Source organism: Protopterus annectens, chromosome 3.part1, assembly GCF_019279795.1.
Source record: "Protopterus annectens isolate FY-2018-M chromosome 3.part1, PAN1.0, whole genome shotgun sequence".
Taxonomy (NCBI): domain Eukaryota; kingdom Metazoa; phylum Chordata; order Ceratodontiformes; family Protopteridae; genus Protopterus; species Protopterus annectens.
This window is the reverse complement of record NC_056732.1, coordinates 1,548,833,448-1,548,855,947: the sequence shown is the minus strand read 5'-3', so window position 1 is coordinate 1,548,855,947 and position 22,500 is coordinate 1,548,833,448. Positions and strand designations below refer to the sequence as shown.

At 41.3% G+C, this 22,500-nt stretch overlaps 1 protein-coding gene across 1 annotated transcript in view; it reads right to left on the bottom strand.

Annotated features, from left to right (window-relative positions):
* Positions 1-6,567: 6,567 nt before the first annotated feature.
* LOC122797802 (potassium voltage-gated channel subfamily H member 2-like) overlaps positions 6,568-22,500 on the bottom strand; it is a 277,563-nt gene continuing 261,630 nt past the window's right edge. Inside the window, exon 5 of the mRNA XM_044066323.1 lies at positions 6,568-6,818. Within this exon, the coding sequence (XP_043922258.1) occupies positions 6,568-6,818 (251 nt within the window). The remainder of the gene's footprint in view (positions 6,819-22,500) is intronic.

Here is a 22,500-nt window from a genome sequence, read left to right as displayed (position 1 = left end):
ACTTGAATGTGGCCATCTCTCCTCACCCTTACCTTACCTGAATGTGGCCACCTCTCCTCACAATTAACTTACTTGAATGTGTCCACCTCTCCTCACCATTTACCCTTCCTGAATGTGGCCACCTCTCCTCACCATTACCTTACCCGAATGTGGCCACCTCTCCTCACCATTACCTTACCTGAATGTGGCCGCCTCTCCTCACCCTTACCTTACCTGAATGTGGACTTCTCTCCTCACCCTTCCCTTACTTGAATGTGGCCACCTTTTCTCCCTCTCCTCACCCTTACCTTACCTGAATGTGGCCACCTCTCCTCACCATTACCTTACTTGAATGCATATCTCCTCACCATTTACCTTTCCTGAATGTGGCCACCTCTCCTCATCATTACCTTACCTGAATGTGGCCAACTCTCCTCACCATAACCTTACCTGAATGTGGCCACCTCTCCTCATAATTACCTTATCTGAATGTGGCCAACTCTTCTCACCATTACCTTACTTGAATGTGGCCACCTCTCCACACCATTACCTTTTTTGAATGTGGCCACCTCTCTGCATCCTTACCTTACCTAAATGTGGCCACTTATCCTCACCTTTACCTCACTTGAATGTGGCCACCTCTCATCACCCTTACCTTACCTGAATGCTTCCACCTCTCCTCACCATTACCTTACCTGAATGTGGCCACCTTTGCTCACCCTTACATCACTTGAATGTGGCCACCTCTCATCACTCTTACATTACCTGAAAGTGGCCATCTCTCCTCACTATTACCTTACCTGAAAGTGGCCGCCTCTCCTCACGCTTACCTTACAAGAATGTGGCCACCTCTCCTCACCCTTACATTTCTTGAATGTGGCCACCTCTCCACACCATTATCTTACTTGAATGTGGCCACCTCTCCTCACCATTACCTTTCTTGAATGTGGCCACCTCTCCTCACCATTACCTTATCTTACCTGAATGTGGCCACCTCTCTTCAACATTACCTTACTTCAATGTGGCCACCTCTCCTCACCATTACTTTTCTTGAATGTGGCCACCTCTCCTTACCATTACCTTACTTGAATATGGCCAACTCTCCTCACCATTACCTTACCTGAATGTGGCCACCTCTCCTCACCATTACCTTACCTGAATGTGGTCACCTCTCTTCACCATTACCTTACCTGAATGTAGCCACCTTTCCTCACCATTACCTTACTTGAATGTGGCTAACTCTTCTTAACAGTACCTTACCTTACCTGAATGTGGCCACCTCTCTTCAACATTACTTTACTTCAATGTGGCCACCTCTCCTCACCATTACTTTTCTTGAATGTGGCCACCTCTCCTTACCATTACCTTACTTGAATATGGCCAACTCTCCTCACCATTACCTTACCTGAATGTGGCCACCTCTCCTCACCATTACCTTTCTTGAATGTGGCCACCTCTCCTCACCATTACCTTACCTTACCTGAATGTGGCCACCTTTCTTCAACATTACCTTACTTCAATGTGGCCACCTCTCCTCACCATTACTTTTCTTGAATGTGGCCACCTCTCCTTACCATTACCTTACTTGAATATGGCCAACTCTCCTCACCACTAGCTTACCTGAATGTGGCCACCTCTCCTCACCAGTACCTTACCTGAATGTGGCCTCCTCTCCTCACCATTACCTTACCTGAATGTGGCCACCTCTACTCACCATTACCTTACCTGAATGTGGCCACCTCTCCTCACCCTTACCTTACCTGAATGTGGCCACCTCTCCTCACCCTTACCTTACCTGAATGTGGCCTTCTCTCCTCACCCTTACCTTACCTGAATGTGGCCTGCTCTCCTCACCCTTACCTTACTTGAATGTGGCCACCTCTCCTCACCCTTACCTTACCTGAATGTGGCCACCTCTCCTCACCATTACCTAATTTGAATGTGGCCACATCTCCTCACTATTTACCTTTCCTGAATGTGGCCACCTCTCCTCACCATTACCTTATCTGAATGTGGCCAACTCTCCTCACCATACCCTTACCTAAATGTGGCCACCTCTCCTAACTATTAACTTACCTGAATGTGGCCACCTCTGTGCACCCTTACCTTACCTGAATGTGGCCGCTTCTCCTCACCTTTACCTCACTTGAATGTGGCCACCTCTCATCACCCTTATCTTACCTGAATGCTTTCACCTCTCCTCTCCATTACCTTACCTGTATGTGGCCACCTTTGCTCACCCTTACTTCACTTGAATGTGGCCACCTCTCATCACTCTTACCTTACCTGAAATTGGCCGCCTCTTCTTGCCATTACCTTACCTGAATGTGGCCACCTCTCCTCACCCTTACCTTACATGAATGTGGCCACCTTTCCTCACCCTTACATTTCTTGAATGTGGCCACCTCTCCTCACCATTACCTTACTTGAATGTGTCCATCTCTCCTCACCATTACCTTCCTTGAATGTGGCCACCACTCTGCACCCTTACCTTACTTGAATGTGGCTGCTTCTACTCACCCTTAACCTTCTTGAATGTGGCCAACTCTCCTCACCATTACCTTACCTGAATGTTTCCACCTCTCCTCACCTTTACCTCACTTGAATGTGGCCACCTCTCATTACCCTTACCTTATCTGACTGCTTCTACCTCTCCCCACCATTACCTTACCTGAATGTGGCCACCTTTGCTCACCCTTACCTCACTTGAATGTGGCCACCTCTCATCACTCTTACCTTACCTGAAAGTGGCCACTTCTCCTCACCATTACCTTACCTGAATGTGGCCGTTTCTCCTTATCTTTAACTTAAATGAATGTGGCCACCTCTCCTCACCCTTCCCTTACCTGTAGGTGGCCACCTCTCCTTCCCCTTACCTTACCTGAATGTGGCCACCTCTCCTCACCCTTACCTTACCTTACCTGAATGTAGCCGCCTCTCCTTACCCTTACCTTCACTGAATGTGGCCACCTCTCCTCACCCTTACCTTATCTGAATATGGCTGTGTGTTCAATCAGCAGCTAGCAGCTCTTCATTCTCCAGAAGGCTGCTGTAACATGTCCAAACACACAGCTGATGGTGAGCATGAGCAGTATCCCGTTAAAAAAAATCAACAGACAAGCTCTCAGCTGTTAGACTGTAGTCGTGAAAATCAGGAACATGAGTATACAAGGTATATCCCATATTTTTGCCAACTGCTACAGTCTAGATTATTACCCCAGCAGCAGTAGTGCATTTTTGTCATGGCTAACCTTCATGGCATCTTGCCCCACAAAGTCTTTATTTTGTCTCTCAAGATCCTTTTGACCCTTTTGGAGTTATTAATGAGTTAGTGTCCTGCATTCTCCTTACTGCAAGATCCCCCTTTAAATAAGGCAACAGACGCATCTCTTCACCATACTGGCTAATGTTTCAGAGGGCCTTCTGCAATGGGTGGGTTATTCTATCCCTTCATAATTCCTGCTTGGGTCACACTGATGCAATAGCACATTCACAGGATCTTTATATGAAAACTTCATGCTTAGAACTTTATTATGATGTATTATGTGAATTGTCCTGCATGCTAGGTCAAGTGAGAACAAGAATTATTGGGGATGCTGGGTACTCCTGCATACACTCACTAAGCACAGGCAAAGGGGCATGTACATCCCAACCACTGGCAGTCATGATTTAAAGAAGAATCTCGTGGCAGGGCTGACGATGAATTAAGTCAGCATGATCCATGTAGTACAAATGCCTTCTTGGAAACAAGTTAATGTGATGAACATTCATATCTGTTAACTCAATAAACAGCATTTTTAAAAGTAAACTTTGCATGAAATGTATTAAATTATTTACTGTATGCTAAAAAATTGAACTTCAGTCCTATAATCCACAGATCTATCCAGTACTTATTATTTTTACAATTTTCCAAATAAAATATTTTTATAAAATGAGGCATCAGCTATTCTGAAGTAGAAGCAGTTAAGTTAGAATGAAACTGTACTGAGTGCTCTTGGGTATCACACTATAATGTGAACTAATGCACCGGTTTATTTGGAGAGGATTCTAGGCCTATGGTTGTGTTTAGGATGTTAACCATTAATCAAGTAAAACCGTGTTAAGTACAGTTTTTCAAACTAATGATCTGCTAATAAAAAAATTAAATAAAATAAACACTTATTTATACAGAAAAAAAAAAATGCTACTTTAAAATAGCCACAGTTTCTAGGAAGCAAGCAGTCATTTTAGACTACAAATCATAATATGTCCTCTGATGACATGTCAACATGCTGTAAAAATACATGACTTTGTGCACACATAGAACACATTATATACTTCCTCCCAGTCACGGGCTCATTACCATTAAAAGCAACATAGTGATGTCCTTGGTTATATATGCATCTCATCAGCCTGCATTGGCAGGAATAGATAATGTCCACTTCACTCTGTCAGCATAAAATAGACACACAAGTATAATCATTTGGACAGTGACTCCTTGGTTGTAAGTAGTCAACATCCAGGGGGTACCTCTCAATTGTCCAGATTTTTGCCCCATATGTTTTGTTCTGTTTCTCAAAAAGTTTAAGACTAAAATTACTAAATAATTTCAGACATTTGAGTTTCAGACTTCATATCCTCAAGGAAATGCAGGGTAATGTGTAAGTTGTTATTCCAGCAACATTCTATGTTTATAAGAACAACATTTAAAATGTGTCCTTATTTTCGGGTATTTGTTCCCCCCCCCCCCCCATTATTTTTGGCTTTGTCCAGATTTTCTGCACTAACAGGTATGACCAACAAATAGGTGGAAATTGGTTTACTTGATTTGTCAACAACTCTGGACAAAGCCTAAAGAAATGGGGGATAAAGGCCTCTCAAAATAGTTTCCGTTGTTAAATATTTCTAAAAGAATAGGATTTGTGTTAGCATGCATTTTCTGAAGGATATGAAGTGTGAAACTCAAATGTATGTCATTATTTAGTGACTTAAATTCTCAGAGATTTGCCTGAAAACTACAAATTGTATGAGGAACAGACCAAAAATATGAAGTAAAAATCTGGAGATTCAGTGAAAATCTGGGCAGTTAAGAGATATGGTGTTGAAACAGCAGCAAAACACTATATGCTGGATTTTAAACAGTCAGAGCACACCAGGAGCATAAGCCTGTTGCTTGCGTTTAGAGACACAGGCAAGTCTAGCCTCCTATTACATGAGCAACAACTAGGAAAATAAGCATAAAGAGTAACACGCTAGCTTGTATTTTAAATATACATTTATTTAAATATAGGGTGGCCACAGTGGTGCAGCGGTTAGCATTTCCACTTCACAGCAAGAGGTTCTCTGGTTCAATCCTTGGCTGGGGTGCTTTCTGTACGGAGTCTGCATATCCTACCTGTGGTCACATGGGTTTTCACTGGGTGCTCCAGTTTCCTCCCACATCCCAAAGACATGCTGTAGGTGGATTGGACACTCTAAATTGGCCTTAGGCATGAGTGCGCGTGTGTGTGTGCCTTCTGTAGAAGGTTAGGTGTCGGGCTGGCAACTTGACACCGTAAAACTCTACTGCCAATCATGAGCAGACAGGTGATCCACTGTGGTGACCCCTAACTGGGAAAAGCCAAAAAAAGAAGAAGACACTTATTTAAAGATAACAGCCGTGCCTGATGGAAGAAGATCTTGATTAAGCAATTCTGTGATGTGATTTAACACCAGAACTAAGACACAGGAATTTAAATGGATGCATGGTACTATAAAGTACTTTTTCTGGTTTACACTGTCATGCTGAATATATATTTTTTTTTATTTAGGTTCATACTAAGCTAACTGCCCTTGTGGGCTATTTAACACCTAGCCAATTATCCCAGGTGAGAATCAAACCTTGCACCTTATGTCTGTAAGGTAAACACCTTAACCATTATGTCATCCTCCCACACACATTTATAAGGACTATATTTTCCTTTTCAAAAGTCACAAAACCACTGCTGTAAAAAAAAAAAAAAGCACATTGCAAGTAGCATTCAGTCTTGTTAAATGCCTTGGTGTATTGCTAAATGTTCTAAAATTAAAAATACCTAACTGACATGCACACTGTACTTCAGAAAGAAGCAAATCTGCTGCATTGCAGATAAGTGTAGAAGAAAAAATTAATACAAAAGATAACATCTGAAACTAATTCAAAAAAGTAATATGAGCTTTAAAACCAAAACACTAAAATATACCTTCCAGCATCCTATTTCATCTGAATGTTTTTTTTTTCTTTCATAGCAGGGTCGAGTAACTTCATTTACACTTATGTTACGATTAACCTGGGAAAGTGCATTAAACAGTGTTATCATGCATACTAGTAAACCACACTTAGAAACAAAATAAAATGATTATAGGGTTTTCCTTATAAGGGAAGATGAGTCTAAAATACATTACACTCAGTAAAGCAAAAATGTTGCTGTCTTAGATCAGATTGTATAGTAAAATTGTGAAGAAAGCTGTTCTGTTTCCTCTGTTTCATATATCCCTTTATTAATGGAACAATAAAATTCTTTGGTGAGAGACAGATTAGAGTCACCACCTTGTAAACACTGTAGACACCAGTCTGAACTAAAGCACTGTTTAAGAAAGAGATCCAAGGCAAAACCTCACTCCTACCTGTGTGACCTTCTCAGTGACATTGTGTGTCCTGTCCTTCAGCTTCGTTGGTGCAATGATCTCTTTCTCAGTGGAAGGTGAGGTAATGAATGGATCCACAGTAAAGTCTACAAAGTTCAAAGTGATCTGAGGGATTTTGTTGATAGTACGGTACTTCATTAAGTCAGAGTCTGAGGTGGAATTGAGTAGATTGGATCTGATGTGATTCATTGCACCTACAAATAAACAAAAATGTGTTACTTTCCTATAATGTTCTCAGAAGCACATTACTTCTCTCATCAAATTGGTTTCACACCATTCCTTAAGTGTCTATACCGTCTCAGTGTGTACATCATTTAGCAAAATAATCTGCGTGACAAAAATCCCCAAACACGTCTGATACATATACCAGTCAACTGTCCCTTGTCACAATTTCTATGTGTGGATTCCAGTGTGCTGTGTTAACTGTTAATGTGGTGTTAATTCCCAGACTTTGGCCAACAGTTCTCCTTTGCAGATCACACAGAAACCTTTAAAAAACAAGTTGTATCACCTAAAATTAATCAACAAATATTCTAATTCATTATCCTAAGAAATAAGAAAGAAAAACATCATTCCAAATGCCCATGTTTCTAACCTGAATAATGCTTACCACTGCTTACAATCTGTTCCATGCAAAATACGTAAACCTTTCAGGTCACACCAAATACAGTTTGCCACGTTATCTCTCTGGCATGTCCCAATGAACATCATCGCGCCACACTAAGCAGAGCCAAATGACTAGCAATATCCGCAAAAACAAGCCTCTCTTTAAATTGTTTGACATCTAAACTGTTATACGGTTTGAAACACCCTCCATTAGCTTACTTTAAAATTACAAATAAGAGAGCAAGAGGGAAGCGACTCTCATTGATGGCTCTTGGACAAGCCCATCACCTTAGTGTGACCCCAATTTGGAAAAGACGTAAAATAAAATGCATTCTCCATGGTAGATCCGACAACTTGAATCCCACAATAAAAAAAGCACCAGAAAACTTCAAAATATTCAAACTGAAAACACTAAAGCATCTTCCAGAGGAAAGCAAACGTTCTGTTTTCATACAATAGTATGCACGTGCTTAGTAAAGCAAACTCTATTATCTTGTCAAAATAAAATAACTAAATGATTGTCGATTACACTTAAAATGAAGAATAATATAAAATCATATACTTTTAGCTAGTTCACTTGCTTGTAAGACATTTGTATTACTGAAGTGTATTTTTGGATAACTACTAAGTACTACACGATTATACTTTTTTGTGCACAATACCTATATTTGTTACTTGCATACGTATGATGATTTACATTTGTAACTGATATTCATGCCGTAAATGCCTATTGGCCTGGGTCTCTGGTGAAAACACCAACCCAAATAATGTGTAATAAAGAAACTGTTTCTCCATCAGACTACCTTTGACTAATGTCAATGAGATTCATTAATTGTTCTACCAAAAGTATAAGATCTACCACCTTAAAATACTGCATCACATTTGTAGTGAAAAAATTTGTGAAGTTCTTCAGCAACCTTTTTATAAATCATTTATTGTCACATTTATGCATGATCAGCATATCTTTCAACTGTCCCCATTGTTGGAGAATGTTCAGATTTTAGCCTCATATATTTGGTCTACTGCTTAAACAATTAGTTGATTTATGGCAAATCACTGCAGCTTGAAGTCACCAAATAATGAGTTACATTTGAGATTCAGACTTTATCATCATCATCATCAACCCCCTTTTTTCCCATTTCCTACATGGGGTTGGGGTGGTGTGTTAACTATCGCCATCTTCTCTATTCATTGCCACACTCCGGCCTTCTTTTGACACTCATGCCTAACTGTCACAGATGTTCTCTCTCACAATCCATCCACCTCTTTGCTGGATGCCCTTGTTTCCTCTTACTTCTTCATGTCTGTCCCACATCTTCTTCACTAGATTTTCTGCTTTTCTGCACATGTGCCAGAACCACTGTAATCTGTTCTCTGATATTTTTTGCAATTAGAATTACTCTGACTTCTGCTTCTATGTCCCCATTTCTTCATCCATCCCACAGTGTGCATCCTACCACCCGTTTCTAGCACTTCATTTCCATCACTTCTAGCTTACTCGTCTACTCTGCCTTTACAGCCCAGGTCTCTGTACCCTACAGTAGTACTGGGTCCACCACTGTTTTGTACACCTTACTTTTAAGCTTCTTTGGTACTCTTCTGTCATACACTACACCTGACACTCTATGTCAGTTGGCTGCAACCCCTTTGATTCTAGCTTTGTCTTCTTCATTCAGACTTCTCTTCTCCTCAACCACCTGTCCCAGCTACTTGAAGCTATTTACCTGTTCTACTGTCTTTCTTCTATCTCAGTTCTCAGCTTCTTCTGATTTCCCCAATTTGCTGCCATTACCACTCTCTTACTTGTACTAAGTTTCATCCCGTGCACCTTCAGTTTTGCATTCCATTCCCTATCCTTTGCTGAAGCTCTTGCTCAGTCTGCCTGTAATGCCACATCATCTGCACACAGCGACTTTATTGTTCTGTCCCCTCCAACCTCTTTGTTAATGTAGTCTATCACCAGTATGAACTGCACTGGGCTCAGAGCTGAACCGTGATGCACACCTACTCCCACTGGGGACCCCTCTGTGAGACCAAATACTGTTCGTACTTGAGTCATTGGGTCCTTTTACATATCCTGCACTAATTCTGTTTCTGGGACCTCAGACCACCACAGTACTGCCCAGATCAACTTTCTTGGGACTTTGTCATATACTTTCCCCAGTCTAGGAATGCCCATTTGGACTCTTTCCTCATCTCTAGCTTCTTCTCAACTATCTGTCTCACTGTAAACATCAGATCACTTGTGCTGTATCCTGATCTGAATCCAAATTGCTCTTCTCCCATCTTGCATTCTACTTGATCATCCTCCCCAGAACTTTATTGCAATGTGACAGGAGCCGATGCCCATGTACTGCCCACAGTTGTGGATGTCTCCTTTGTTCTTGTACACTAACATGAGTATGCTTATTCAAGTCAATAATATTTAGTCAAAAAAAAAAACCAAAATGCAGCCAACAATGGAAGAAAAATACCAGGAGTAGCAGGGCAATACACCAATGAACTTTATTAATGTAGTAACCACTTTCTGTTAGACCTTCTAACCTTCTTCAGACCATTCTAGAATCATTTGGGATATGACTTTCTCTCCAAAGTGCTATGAATACCCTCAGGGGCCATTTCTCCGTTATCTTACCCAGCATCTTTATCATATCTGTTATAATCTTATCTGAGCCTGCTGCTTTTCCTGACTTCATTTTCCACAGTGCTTGTCACAAAAGAGATACTGCCAGCCCAGCTATCTGGAATTTTATAAATAATTATATGTCATTTGTGAATATCAACATGTTTCAGATGTTTGTGTCACAAATGTATTAGAACTGTATGTTATGTGGACATCAAACTGCTGGTACAGAAGTTTGTGTTGAAAAAGGTTTGTAAAGTACTGAGCTAAAATGTAACCACAGCATACTCTACTGGAAAAAGAACAGACATAATGGTTTAGGTGTATATATTTTAACAATGGAAACTGGAACACCAGAGGTTAACTTCAGAAAAATAGCTGAAAATTAAAATGACTTTATGACCTTGTAATAAAAGGATGTTATCTTTCAGTTTCAGTGCAGTAACAGTCACAATGTCTAGAACTAGAGGTTCCCTGCATTGTCTTGCAAGTGTTTTATGACTTCCGGTATCTGCCTTGGATCTAAGAAAAACCCTTATTTATGTACTTTACTGGTAGATGCTACATGCTACCAGCTGCATCAATGGTTGTTTTTCACCTGGTATAGCGTCAGATGACAAGAAGTGATGTCATTCTGCAAGCTATCCCAGCAGTAATATTTGAGATATTAATTTAAGAACTATCTGAGAGAGACTGAGTATTCTGTATTTTGTCTTTGACCTGACATCAGCTGGAAGACCCATTCACTACATCTGCCTTGTTCTGTAAGTAAGTCTAGGGAACAGTAATTTCTCTTTGATACAGTCAGGAATATAGCAAAGCTTAATGTAAATGTTTTCTTTTTTTATTTGAGACTGTCCTGCAAAGATGTTTTAAATATTTCCTGTGATTTTGAACTCTAATGTTACTGTGATTATATACTGAGTATTTTATTGTTCTTTTATTGTTTATTATTAAATATATTTAAACCTTTAATTGTGCCTAATAACTCAAACCTCAAAGAGTGTGTGTGTCAGCTACTTTGGCAGGGACACAAAGCACTGGTTGGACAGTGCGGGTGCTGGAGGTCTTGACTTGGCCACTCAGCTGAGATCTCAACTCTATAGTTGCGCCAGTGGGGAGTCTTACTGGAGATCTGGAGAAAGAGAGAGAAACCAGCACTGGACTGACTGTGGTCTCTATGTGCTCTTAAGGGAAATTGCACTTGATGCAGAGAGCTGCATCTAGAAATATTTTGTGTGTACTTCTCATCTTCCCAATGTACATCCCCTCACTTTTGCTAGTGGTGAGGATTGAGGCTCCATGATTACTGGGCCAGAGGTGGGGTGTCACAGTGTTATTCTTAGCTGTTCTATGGTGGGCTCCTCTTTCTTCTCTCATTGTAGGCTGTGTTTGGGCCGTACAACTTCTGTGGGGGTTTCTTTATTCAGAAGCTTTTGGATGTACTCCTTCCTTCTGCCTTTGATGTCCTGTGTTCTGGGGAGCAGGCTGTTGCTGGCAACCCTTATGAAGGGTATATGACTATATTCTTTAGTATGACTATATTCTTTATCGTTCTGTCTTTGCCTTGTAACCTGATAGAGTTTCTTTGTGCCACCTAGTTAGTCACTTTCCAAAAGCCGGCAGAGTGCCTCCAGTGCCCTGTTCTTTGCTACTGCAACTCCTTTTCTAGCTTCTTTGTTAGCCAACCAGTATTCCTTCCTAGCCAGGTCCTTCTCTTTTGTAGGATCATAGGATCAACAGAAGTTACTAAGTTATTGACCCTGAGGCCCTTACAAGCCAAGCCAAGAATTTAGCCCATGTTTCAACAAGTAAGCACCCTATGCCACTCTCCAGCAGAGACACAGGTAGAATCTCAGGGGTGTATTTTCTGTTCCCCATCCAGTTATCCAGGTTGTGCTTAAAAGGGTTAATGATTTACTCTGCTTGCATAGACAGGGAGTGCATTCCACAAAAGGAAGTATCTCTGAGGCACAAATCTGTCCCACCAACAAGTCCTATTGATGTCACAGACCACGTTGCGGTCACACATGCAGTTACTCGAATGGAGCTTGACTTGCAGATATGCAGCAGTCCCATCAAGGCAGGGTCTGAGATTGCTTTGTATGCCAGACAGAGGTCACCTCTGAGGAGTCTGTAGGAGACTGAGTAGAAGGACAGGGCCTTTAGCCTATTTCTGTAGGGTAGATGTATGAAGCCCTGGATTCTCCTGGTGAGGAAGCTCTGTGGTCTCTCCTGCTGCTGCATGTGCTTTGTGAGCTACATGCCAAAAGTGGCATTGTACTCAATAATGGGTCTTATAAAGGAAGAATACAAGGATGTTATGACCATCTTGTCTCTGGATGAGATACCCTTACTAGTGAGGTAGGCCATGTAGAAATCTTTCCAGACAATGGAGGCAATATGGTGGTCAAAAGTCAGTTTGTTATCAACCTGGGTGCCCACGTCCCTCACAAATGATTGCATGCTTAGGACCTTATTATCAGTGTGATAATTTGTGGGGACGTCATTCTCCCCAAAGAGGATGATGATGCATTTTTTGGCATTCAGTTTGAGGCCATGTTTCTGGAACCACTCATTTCTTTGGGTGAGACCCTCTTGGAGGATGTCCACATCACTAGGGGCATAGATGACAGCACCCAGCTTACAGTCATCTGCAAACCTTGTCAGCCATAGCCCACTGGTTTTGGCCTGCACCTCAAAAAAGTATATCCCAAACAGCAGAGGTACAAAGACTGATCCCTGGGGTACACTGCTAGCTAAGGTGGCTTCCTCTATTTTGACTAGGTGGGTTCTATCAGTGAGCCAGTTTGCTACCCATCTGGTAACATATGGATTTATGCCTAGTTGAGAGAGTTTATCTATTATAGCCAAGTGGAGAATGGTATTGAAGGCTTTGGACAGGTCAAGGCAGACAATGTGCATTGTCTTCCAATCATCCAGGGCCTTGGTGACTGTCTCAAAGAAGTCAACCAAATTTAACAGGTATGACATTCCCTCGATGAAACCAAATTGTGTGGGATCGAGTGTCTGGAGGTTGCCAATGTTGTTGTTAAAGAGGTCAATGATAATCCACTCCATGGTCTTGCAGATCAGGCTAGTTATGCTGATGGGTCTAGAATTTCCTGGATCAGTGGATGCTCCACCTTTGTGCAAAGGGATGACAGTGGCAGTCTTCCACTTGATTGGGATGAAGCCAGTGCTCAGGCTTTGGTTGAATAGGGTGCCTAATGGTGCGGCAAATTCCTGCCAGATCCACGGAGGCTGTATATTTTGCCTTTGAGAGAGCAGTGATGACTTGTTCCCTAGAGATAAGGGGAGGGGGCAGGTGCTGGGGATGCCCTGTTTTACTGATGGAGGGACAGAGGAGTGAAGTTTTCACTGAATCTGTCTACCAGCAGGTTGGCTATATCTACAGCATTTGTGTATATGGTATCCTTAACCACCAGTACTGAACAGATCTGAGTGCTTCCTTTAAGATTGCGGGCATATGTGAAGAAGGCCTTATGATTGTCTTTAGTAGATGTGGCCAGTCTGGACACAAAGTTTGCTTTGGAGGATTTCACTAGTGCTCTTATTTCCTTATTCAGGCTAAGAAGAGATTGTTTCCAATTAAGCATCTGCTCCTTCTTGGTCCTACACAGCAATTATTTTTCCTTTTATTATAGAGTTTATTTATTGCAGATGTCCACCAGACAGGATTACTCTTCCTTGAGGAGGATGATTTCATCCTTTCGGGTAAGCCTGACTCCATGCAGCTATATAAATGCTCATATAGTACTTTTCTGCAGGTTTGGAGATATGTGCCAGTTCCTAAGGAGGGGGAGGGGGCTGTGAATCTGTTTATACTTTCCCTCAGGAGGCTGTAATCAGCTTTGGGAGAAGTTTTTTTGTTTGACCCTAGCTAGGAGGAGTCGGGGGAGATGGTGGATAGATCTTACAAGGGATGATGGCACTGTAGGGATGCTGCAGTGGTTACTCATGTTGGTTAATACCAGATCCAAGATATTTTCACCTCTTGTGGGGGTGTTGACCAATTGGTCCAAGGCGTTTGCACTGATGAAATCAAGGTATCTCTGGGTGTTTGTGTTTTGGCATGAGTATTTCTTCCAGTATATGGTTGGACAGTTAAAGTCACCCAGGATCAGGGTAAAGGGTTGAATCTTGATAGATTTGAAGAGGTCCAGATAGGTGGAGCAGCATCTTGATTCAAAGTTGGAGGCCTATAGCTAGGTGTCATTTGAATACGGATCTTGTCAATTGTTAAGTGCACCTAGAGTGTTTTCTGTGCGTCATGCTGTTTGACCAGCCTGGAGGTGGGTGTGCCTTTTAAATATATTTTAACTCCACCTCCTTTTGCTCCTCTCCCATTTTTTCCTGCACTCCTTCTTTCTTTTGATGGCTTCCTGGACTTCTGCATTCCACCACCAGCTTTTCTTATGTACTTTATTTCTATATCTGGCTTGGCCACATACCTGTAGTCTTCTCACACACTGCTTTGAGGCGCTGCCATTCTTCTTCAGCTCCACCTATTTCCTCATCTTCATGGGGAGCTAGAGCTCTAAGTAATTCCTTGAACAGTTGTGCTTTCTCTGCAGTCATCTTCCAAGTCTTAATCCTGGTCTCTGTTGACTTTAGAGCCTTCTCTGACCACTGCTTGCAGCTGGCTGTGGCAACCAGCAGTTTATGCTGTGGGCCAACTGTTGCAGTCACTAATTCTACCCCAGTGTCCTTTCCCTACTAGGAGGAAGTCTACCTGAGTTGCACGTTGGCCACACTTGAATGTGATCTTGTACGGTCTCTCTTTCTGAACTATGTGTTGTCCATTATTAAACCATTTTCCAGACAGAAGTCTAGAATAGCCTATCCCTCTTTATTGTTATTGCCCTACCCATGTGGACCCAGGCAGTCCTCATATGCTGTTCTGTCTGTCCCGATATGTGTATTTAAGTTATCTATTATCTTATTTCAGGTTTGGCAGGTTGATTAGTTTATGTTCAGCTTTTGCTCAACAGAGCTATCCCAGGTAACCCATGCTGGACAACAGGACACAGGATGGCCAGTAGCTTATTGACCCAGGGCTGCTGGTCTTTATGGCAGGCACATACTGGCCAATAAGAGCACATACACCCCTCCCACCTTTAGTATGGGTCCCTGGCATAGGTCAGAGTAGGCCAGGTCCTCAACCCACTTATCACTGGCAAAAACCCATGTCCAGATTTTTTCTGCTAAGAGGATAAGAGGTATGATGACATGCCAGCTTTAGACTTGACATAGAAGAGTGTAAATAAGAAATGAATGACTGTAAGGAACAAAAATATTTAACCATTAAAATAAATAGGGGGCAAACAGTGAGTACTGGTGAGCTCGGTCCAGTAGTATAATAAGTCAACTAGACAGCCATTAAGGAAAATCCAGAGCACGTATCTTGTAGCCCGTATTTCAATGATAATGTATATACATCTAAGTATATTTGCTTAAACAAAGATGATTCACATTTGCAACTGAAAAATGAAAGAGGAGATACAGAATATAAAACAGAGGGTAAAAGAATAACATTAAAATGTCAGTTGAGAGATATTTAGGGTTAGTGGAGCTGAAACATGAACCAAATAAGGTGGGTTATCAGGAAGCATCCCAGAATAAGTTTTGCTGCACAGATTGCAGTTAGAGAAGCAAAGAAGAAAAGTATGTGCATGCGTGCATTATTATAGCAATAACTCACGCCTGGGTGTGGGTGGGTAATGCTGGATTTACCAATGGTTGGTGTGGTTTAGTCATGAGGGCGAAGCCTGAGTGGCCAAACAAAGACAACTGTGGGTAAATCCAGCATTACCCAAACCCAGGCGTGGGTTATTGCTATTATACAATGACATTATTTAAGAAAAAAAAAATTACTTTTCTTAAATAATGGCATTGTATAATGCCTCCTTGCTGCCCTTCCGCAGCTGTCTGGTATTCTGCGGCAGTTCTGATGTACTGCGCATGCGTATACTTACGCAGTACATCAGAGCTGTGGGCAAAATCAACGGAGAAAGCAAGATCTCCGTTGCTTTTTACAACCTGTCTCGCTATGTTAAATGAGTTTAACATAGCGAAACAGCTTTAAAAAAAGCAACAGAGAATCTCTGTTACTTTTTTAAAAGCTGTCTCGCTATGTTAAACCCATTTAACATAGCGAGACAGTTTTGAAAAAAGCAGCGGAGAAAGCAATACCTCTGTTGATTTTTGCAACCTGTCTCGCTATGTTAAACCCATTTAACATAGTGAGACAGTTTTGACAAAAGCAACGGAGAAAGCAAGATCTCCGTTGCTTTTTAAAGTGTCTCGCTATGTTAAATGGGTTTAACATAGCGAGACAGCTTTAAAAAAAGCAACAGAGATGCTCCATTGCTTTTTTTAAACCTATCTCGCTATGTTAAACTCATTTAACATAGCGAGACAGGTTGTAAAAAGCAACGGTGATCTTGCATTCTCCATTGCTGTAAAAAAAAAAAGAGTTATACTAATGGAAAAAGTCCGGGCGACCAGACCTTTTTCCATTACTATAACTCTGATTTAGAACGTGCACGCTGACCAATCAGTGTGCACGTTTTGGAATATTAATGGGGGGTCGTTGTATAATGGTTATGTGCTAATGTACTATGGTTACCTGCTCTTGGCTGAGAAACAGCTTTCTGTACATTTCAGCAGCAATGTGATATTTCTCATTTGCCTGACATAAGACTTACAAACCAAACATGTAGGTGAATTTCAATGACTTATGAAAAACAAATGAGAAAAGGAATACATAGTTTCTTATCACAGTTGAAGAAACCTCATGTTAACTAATATAACAGTTAGTTATGAGAGTACTATATATGCTACAAGACAAAACAGTAAGATATAATTTGGAGAAAAAAAGAATTCAATAACTACTTGGAAAATGAATTAAACTAATGACCAAGATAATTACTTTTGTAATTCTGCAACTGCTTGCAAAATGAGGCCCTGGATTTGTGGCACAGTGGTGTTGATACATGCTTACTAATAAAAGTACAAAAGAAAAAACTTTTTGACAGAAAGAGATCCAATTAAGTCAGTTTCTGGATAAAGCCGGTAATCATCCTCAATAAAATTCTTCAAGGTAAGGAAATTTCAAAGCCTGTTTTTCTCGTTTTACTAAGGAGTTCTTCTGGAAGTAATGTTTTATTTTCATATGGTCTCGCCACTGTTTGATCACTATATAAAGACATGGGATTCTGTTAGATAACACTAGATGAAGAAAGCTTCAAATTGTGGACATTTAATATACCCTCAGAAAATCAGAAATGCTGTAGACTTTTCTTTGGTATTTCATTAGTGCCAGCTGTATTCTAAGGAACTATTGCACAAGCAACTATTGGCTTGGAAGGTACTATAAACAAAATAATGATTTATTAGGTAAGGTCACACAGACAGACCAACACAAAAAGAGAACATAACAAGACACTAACACAACTACTGAATAGGTTAAGATAGAATAATTTCCGATAAATAAGTGTAAATATAAAATACGAGTGACAGGTCTGAGGGCATTACTCATATTCTAACATTATATTGACTGAAGCCTGATACAGAAATCAGAGCAAATGTGAAACTGCCAAAACCAAAACACAAACATGCATTACAGAGCTCTCTTGAAATTTATTTATTTATTTATTTATTTTATTTTATTTTACATTTGTTGACCGGGATAGTCCGACTGGATACATGTCCATTTTCAGCACAGGCCCGGGTAGAAAAGCTCCAAATGTGCAGTATGTGCGGTACGTGCAGAAATTATGCAGTACTTTGCAAAGTTTGTACCTGATATATTTGGGATATATGTGCCTCTAAAAATCTGTTACAGCAAACTGCAACCCTGAGAATGAATACGTATACAAGAACTTAGCTTTCATATGTTCAGCATTGGAATGTGAAAACTATGACATGAGTATGTCACCTGTCTTGCAAGTAGATACCAGCCAGAAAGGGTTAGGAGCTGTGATCCTAAAACAGATCAATTGCCTATGGGTCAAGAACATTTGCAAATAAATTGGTAGAGGAGATATACTCTGATAAAAAAGAACATGTCCCAGTACTTTTAGGATGTGAAAAATGCTAGGAATGTTTATGTGCTTACAAGAATAAGATGGAAACTGAGCAGAAACCCTTGCAAAGCATACTCACAAATTCTTTGGGCAAGGCACCTCAGAGTTTGCAACAAATGGGTCTTATATTATAGAAGTAGAATTTAAACAGAACCAAATAAAGTAATGCACAGAGCAGATGCAATGAGTACAACATATTTACCAGAGAAGCATTAAAAGTGTTAGAAGAGGAATCAGAGGTTCATAGGTTCATAGGTGTGTACTAGGCTAATGGCCCTGGAACCTTTACAAGCCTAGCCTATAGGATTACCCTGGCATCATGCCACCCAACCTTAGTTTCTAGTGCCTCTGTTGAGTAGAGCCACTGGAGTAATCCCCAGGTTGAATTTTCTATTTCCCATCCACACATCAAGATTTCTCTTGAAGAGGGCCAGTGAGGTGCTCTGCTTGACATGTATAGGAATTTTATTCCATAGCATGGGCAGTCTCTGGGTTATGAACCTGTCCCTCCAGCATGTTCTGTTGATTGTGGTAATGAGGTTGAGGTCTCTGGAGCGTGTGGTGTGGAGGGATTGGGATACCTTTAGATGTAGCATTTCTAACAGAGCTGGGTCAGACATGGCTTTGTAAGTCAAGCAGAGATTGCCTCTAAGTAGGTGATATGAGACAGAGAATAGAGAGTTTTTTGAGTCTGTCCATGTAGGACAAGTGTTTTAGGCCTAGGATCTTCTTTGTGAGGTACTTCTATGGCCTCTCCAGTTGTTGCAGGTGTCTAGTGAGGTACATGCCAAATGGGGCATTGTACTTGATGAGTGGCCTAATGAGGGAAGAGTAGAGGGAGACAATGACCTCTTTCTTCCTGGATGCAAAACCCTAAGTAATGAGATGTGCCACATAGAAGGACTTTCTGACCACAATGGCAACGTGGTGGTCAAAAGAGAGGTTGCTGTCAACCTGTGTTCCCAGATCTCTTATAATGCCTTCTGTGTTCAGTGGACTGCCATCAATGTGGTAATTCAAGGGAACCAGGTTTTTCCCAAAGGGGATGAAGACACATTTTTTGGCATTGAGCTTAAGTCCATAGTTCTGTCTCCAGTCATTGGTCTCACTGAGGCATTTCTGTAGGATGTCAACATCACTTGGAGAGTTAATAATAGCTCCCAACTTGCAATCATCTGCAAACTTTGTCAGCCAGAGTCCCTTTGTGTTGGCCTGGACTTCAGAGAAGTAGATACCAAAGAGAAGAGGACCCAGGTCCAAACCCTGTGGGACTCCACTCGTGACTGGTCAGCAGTCTGACTTGGAGTCAGCTACTTTCACACTGTGGGTTCTATCTGTGAGCCAGTTTGCAACCCACCTAGGAATATAGGGCATTGATGCCTAGCTTAGTAAGTTTTTCTACCTTCATTCACAGCCCTGGTGACTGACTCATGGAAATTGACCAAGTTGAGCAGGCATGATCTACCTTTCACAAAACCAAAGTGTGTAGGATCGAGAGTTTGGAGATGCCCTATAGCCTTATTTATAGGTCTATGATGATGCTTTCCATAACTTTGCATATCAGACTCGTCAGGATAATTGGGCGATAGTTCCTGGGGTCTGTAGTTGCTCCTCCTTTGTGGAGAGGGATGACTGTAGCAGTGCGCCATTTGGTAGGGACAAAGCCTGAGGTGAGGTTGTGACTGAACAAGGCACACAGGTGAGGTGCCAGTTCACTCTGTAGTTCATGTATAACACAGCCAGGGATACTGTCAGGTCCCATAAAAGCTGTATTCTTGGCCTTGGACAGTGCTGTTTTAACCTGTACAGCAGTAATACTGGGTGCCTGGAAATCTACTGGTACTGTGATTATTCCTTTGGTGGGGGGAGAGGGGTAAAGGTAGCACTGAATCTGTCTGCCAGTATATTGGCAATATCTGTTGGCTTGGTATAGGAGGTACCATTGTGCAGTAGCTCAGAGCAAATCTCGGTATTGACATGGAGATTCTTTACATAACTATAGAAGGCCTTGTGGTTGTCTTTACTATCTGCTGCAATTCTGTTTTCATAGCTAGCTTTAGAGGATTTGATGAGGGATCTCAACCTTTTGTTGAGGCTGATAAGGGAGTTTTTCCAGTCTTGGAACTTCACCTTATTCTGCATCAGTTTCCTCCTTTTGTGGTAGTTTGTTTATGGCAGGGGACCACCAGATCGGCTTACTTTTTCTTGAGGAGAGCTAAGGTGGGTGTGTGCTTTGTGTTTTTATGTGAAGGCAATGCTGGTGTGTGTTCTGGAGGGCTATGTGTTCCATGTGGTGTGGTGCAAGTGTTGACCTTCTCCTCTTGAACAGCTATTCAGGTCTTGGCTGGAGAGTGCGTGGCTTCCAATTTGGATATATATGTGCATCTTTCACAAGTCTGAGTGTTGGGGGTAAGAAGAGAGGGCTGTCAGTGTACATGAGGCAGTTGCTATATTGCTTCAGGATGCCTAAGTTCTCCAGGTTAATAGGAGAAAGCACAAGGAACTGACCTTTAGACATGCCTGGAGGGGTGGGCATTAATAAGTACTGGAGCTGTTTCCTTGTAGAATGTTTAGTGCTGGTAGCACTTTTGTGTACTACAATAATTGCTACAAGAAGTCTGGCAAAGTCCTAAACTAAATTGTACCACACAGTTCCAAAATTCAGCAACGAAAATAACAGCTAAACTTGTAGAAAGATTTTGAGTTTTATTACAATTCTGGCACCTCGGCCTTTGCCTTCAATGGAAGTCCTAAACTAACAATCTAGTAAAAGTGCAGGAGAGGACAGAACTAGCAGATATAAGGGAAAAATTGAAGAGCAGACTTTGACACTGCTCAGAAGCTTACAAACAGTCCTGGATACAGCAAATCTGTATCTGGACTAGATTAGTTACAGGAAAGGTGGGAAACAAGTGCAGATGTGGGCTTATAAACCAGAAAGTTGAAAGAGATGGAAAAACTGCCCATATTGTCAATAAACTACAATTTCTGAGCCAAAAAAACACTTCTCTTGTGGTAGATAGGCTACCTAGTACTTACCACTCCCACTGATAAGCTAGAAGGCTTCCGTCCAACACAGAAAGGCTTGGAGGGGGTCAGAAGCTTACAATCTGTACCTCAACTAGACTAGTTACAGGAAAAGCGGGGAACAAGTGCAAACGTGGGCTTTTAAACCAGAAAGTTGCAAGAGATGGACAAACTGCCCAAACAGCCAATAAACTAAAATTTCTGGGCCAGAAATCACTCCTCTTGTGGTAGATAGGCTACCTAGTGCTTACCACTCTCACTGCCAAGCTAGAAGGCTTCCTTCCAACACAGAAAAGCTTGGGGGGGGGGGCTCAGAAGCTTACCAACAGTCCTGGAAACAGCAACTCTGTATCTGGACTAGACTAGTCACAGGAAAAGTGGGAAATGAGCACAAATGTGGGCTTTTAAAACAGAAAGCTGAAAGAGATGAAAAACTACCCAAACAGCCAATAAACTACAATTTATGGGCCAGAAATCACTCCTCTTGTTGTAGATAGGCGACCTAGTGTTTACCACTCCCACTGATGAGCTAGAAGGCTTCCTTCCAACACAGAAAGGCTTGGGGGCTCAGATCCTGGATACAGCAAATCTGTATCTGGACTAGACTAGTTACAGAAAAGGCAGGAAACAAGTGTAAATGTTGGCTTTTAAACCAGAAAGTTGAAAGAGATGGAAAAACTGCCCAAATGGTCAATAAACTACAATTTCTGGGCTAAAGACCACTCCTATTGTGGTAGATAGGGTACCTAGTACTTACCACTCCCACTGATAAGCTAGAAGGCTTCTCTCTAACACAGAAAGGCTTTGGGAGGCTCAGAAGCTTACAAAGAGTCCTGGATACAGCAAATCTGTACCTGGACTAGACTAGTTACAGGAAAGGTGGGGGAACAAATGCAAACATGGGCTTTTAAACCACAAAGTTGAAAGAGACTGAAATACTGCCCAAATGGGGGGCAGCTACCTAGTGCTTACCACTCCTACTGATAAGCTAGAAGGCTTCCCTCCAACACAGAAAGGCTTGGGGGCTCAGAAGCTTACCAGCAGTCCTGGGTACAGCAAATCTGTATCTGGACTAGACTAGTTACAAGAAAGGCAGGAAACAAGTTAGAATTTTTTTTTTTACAGAAAAGCAGCTAAAACAGCAGTAAATACAATTCAAATGCAGTGCAGGCTAGCACACTTGAGTGTGTAGAAATATTACGGAAAACTTAGTTTAAATAAATGCAATTAAATTAACAAATGACTAAAAACAAATGCAGACAGCAGTAAATTAGAAGGCCACTAACAAGCAGTAATAAGTGCAGAGTAAGAGCAACTGAACAGATAGCATGCAGAACAGCAAACTAGACAGTTACAGTAAGAATAGCTGAATAAAGTATATATATATATATATATATATATATATATATATATATATATATATATATATTTATTTATTTATTTTTTTTTTGAGGGAGGGAACAGAGCAGGATTAAGAGGCTACATGGGTTGTCCTTCCCAAATACTCTC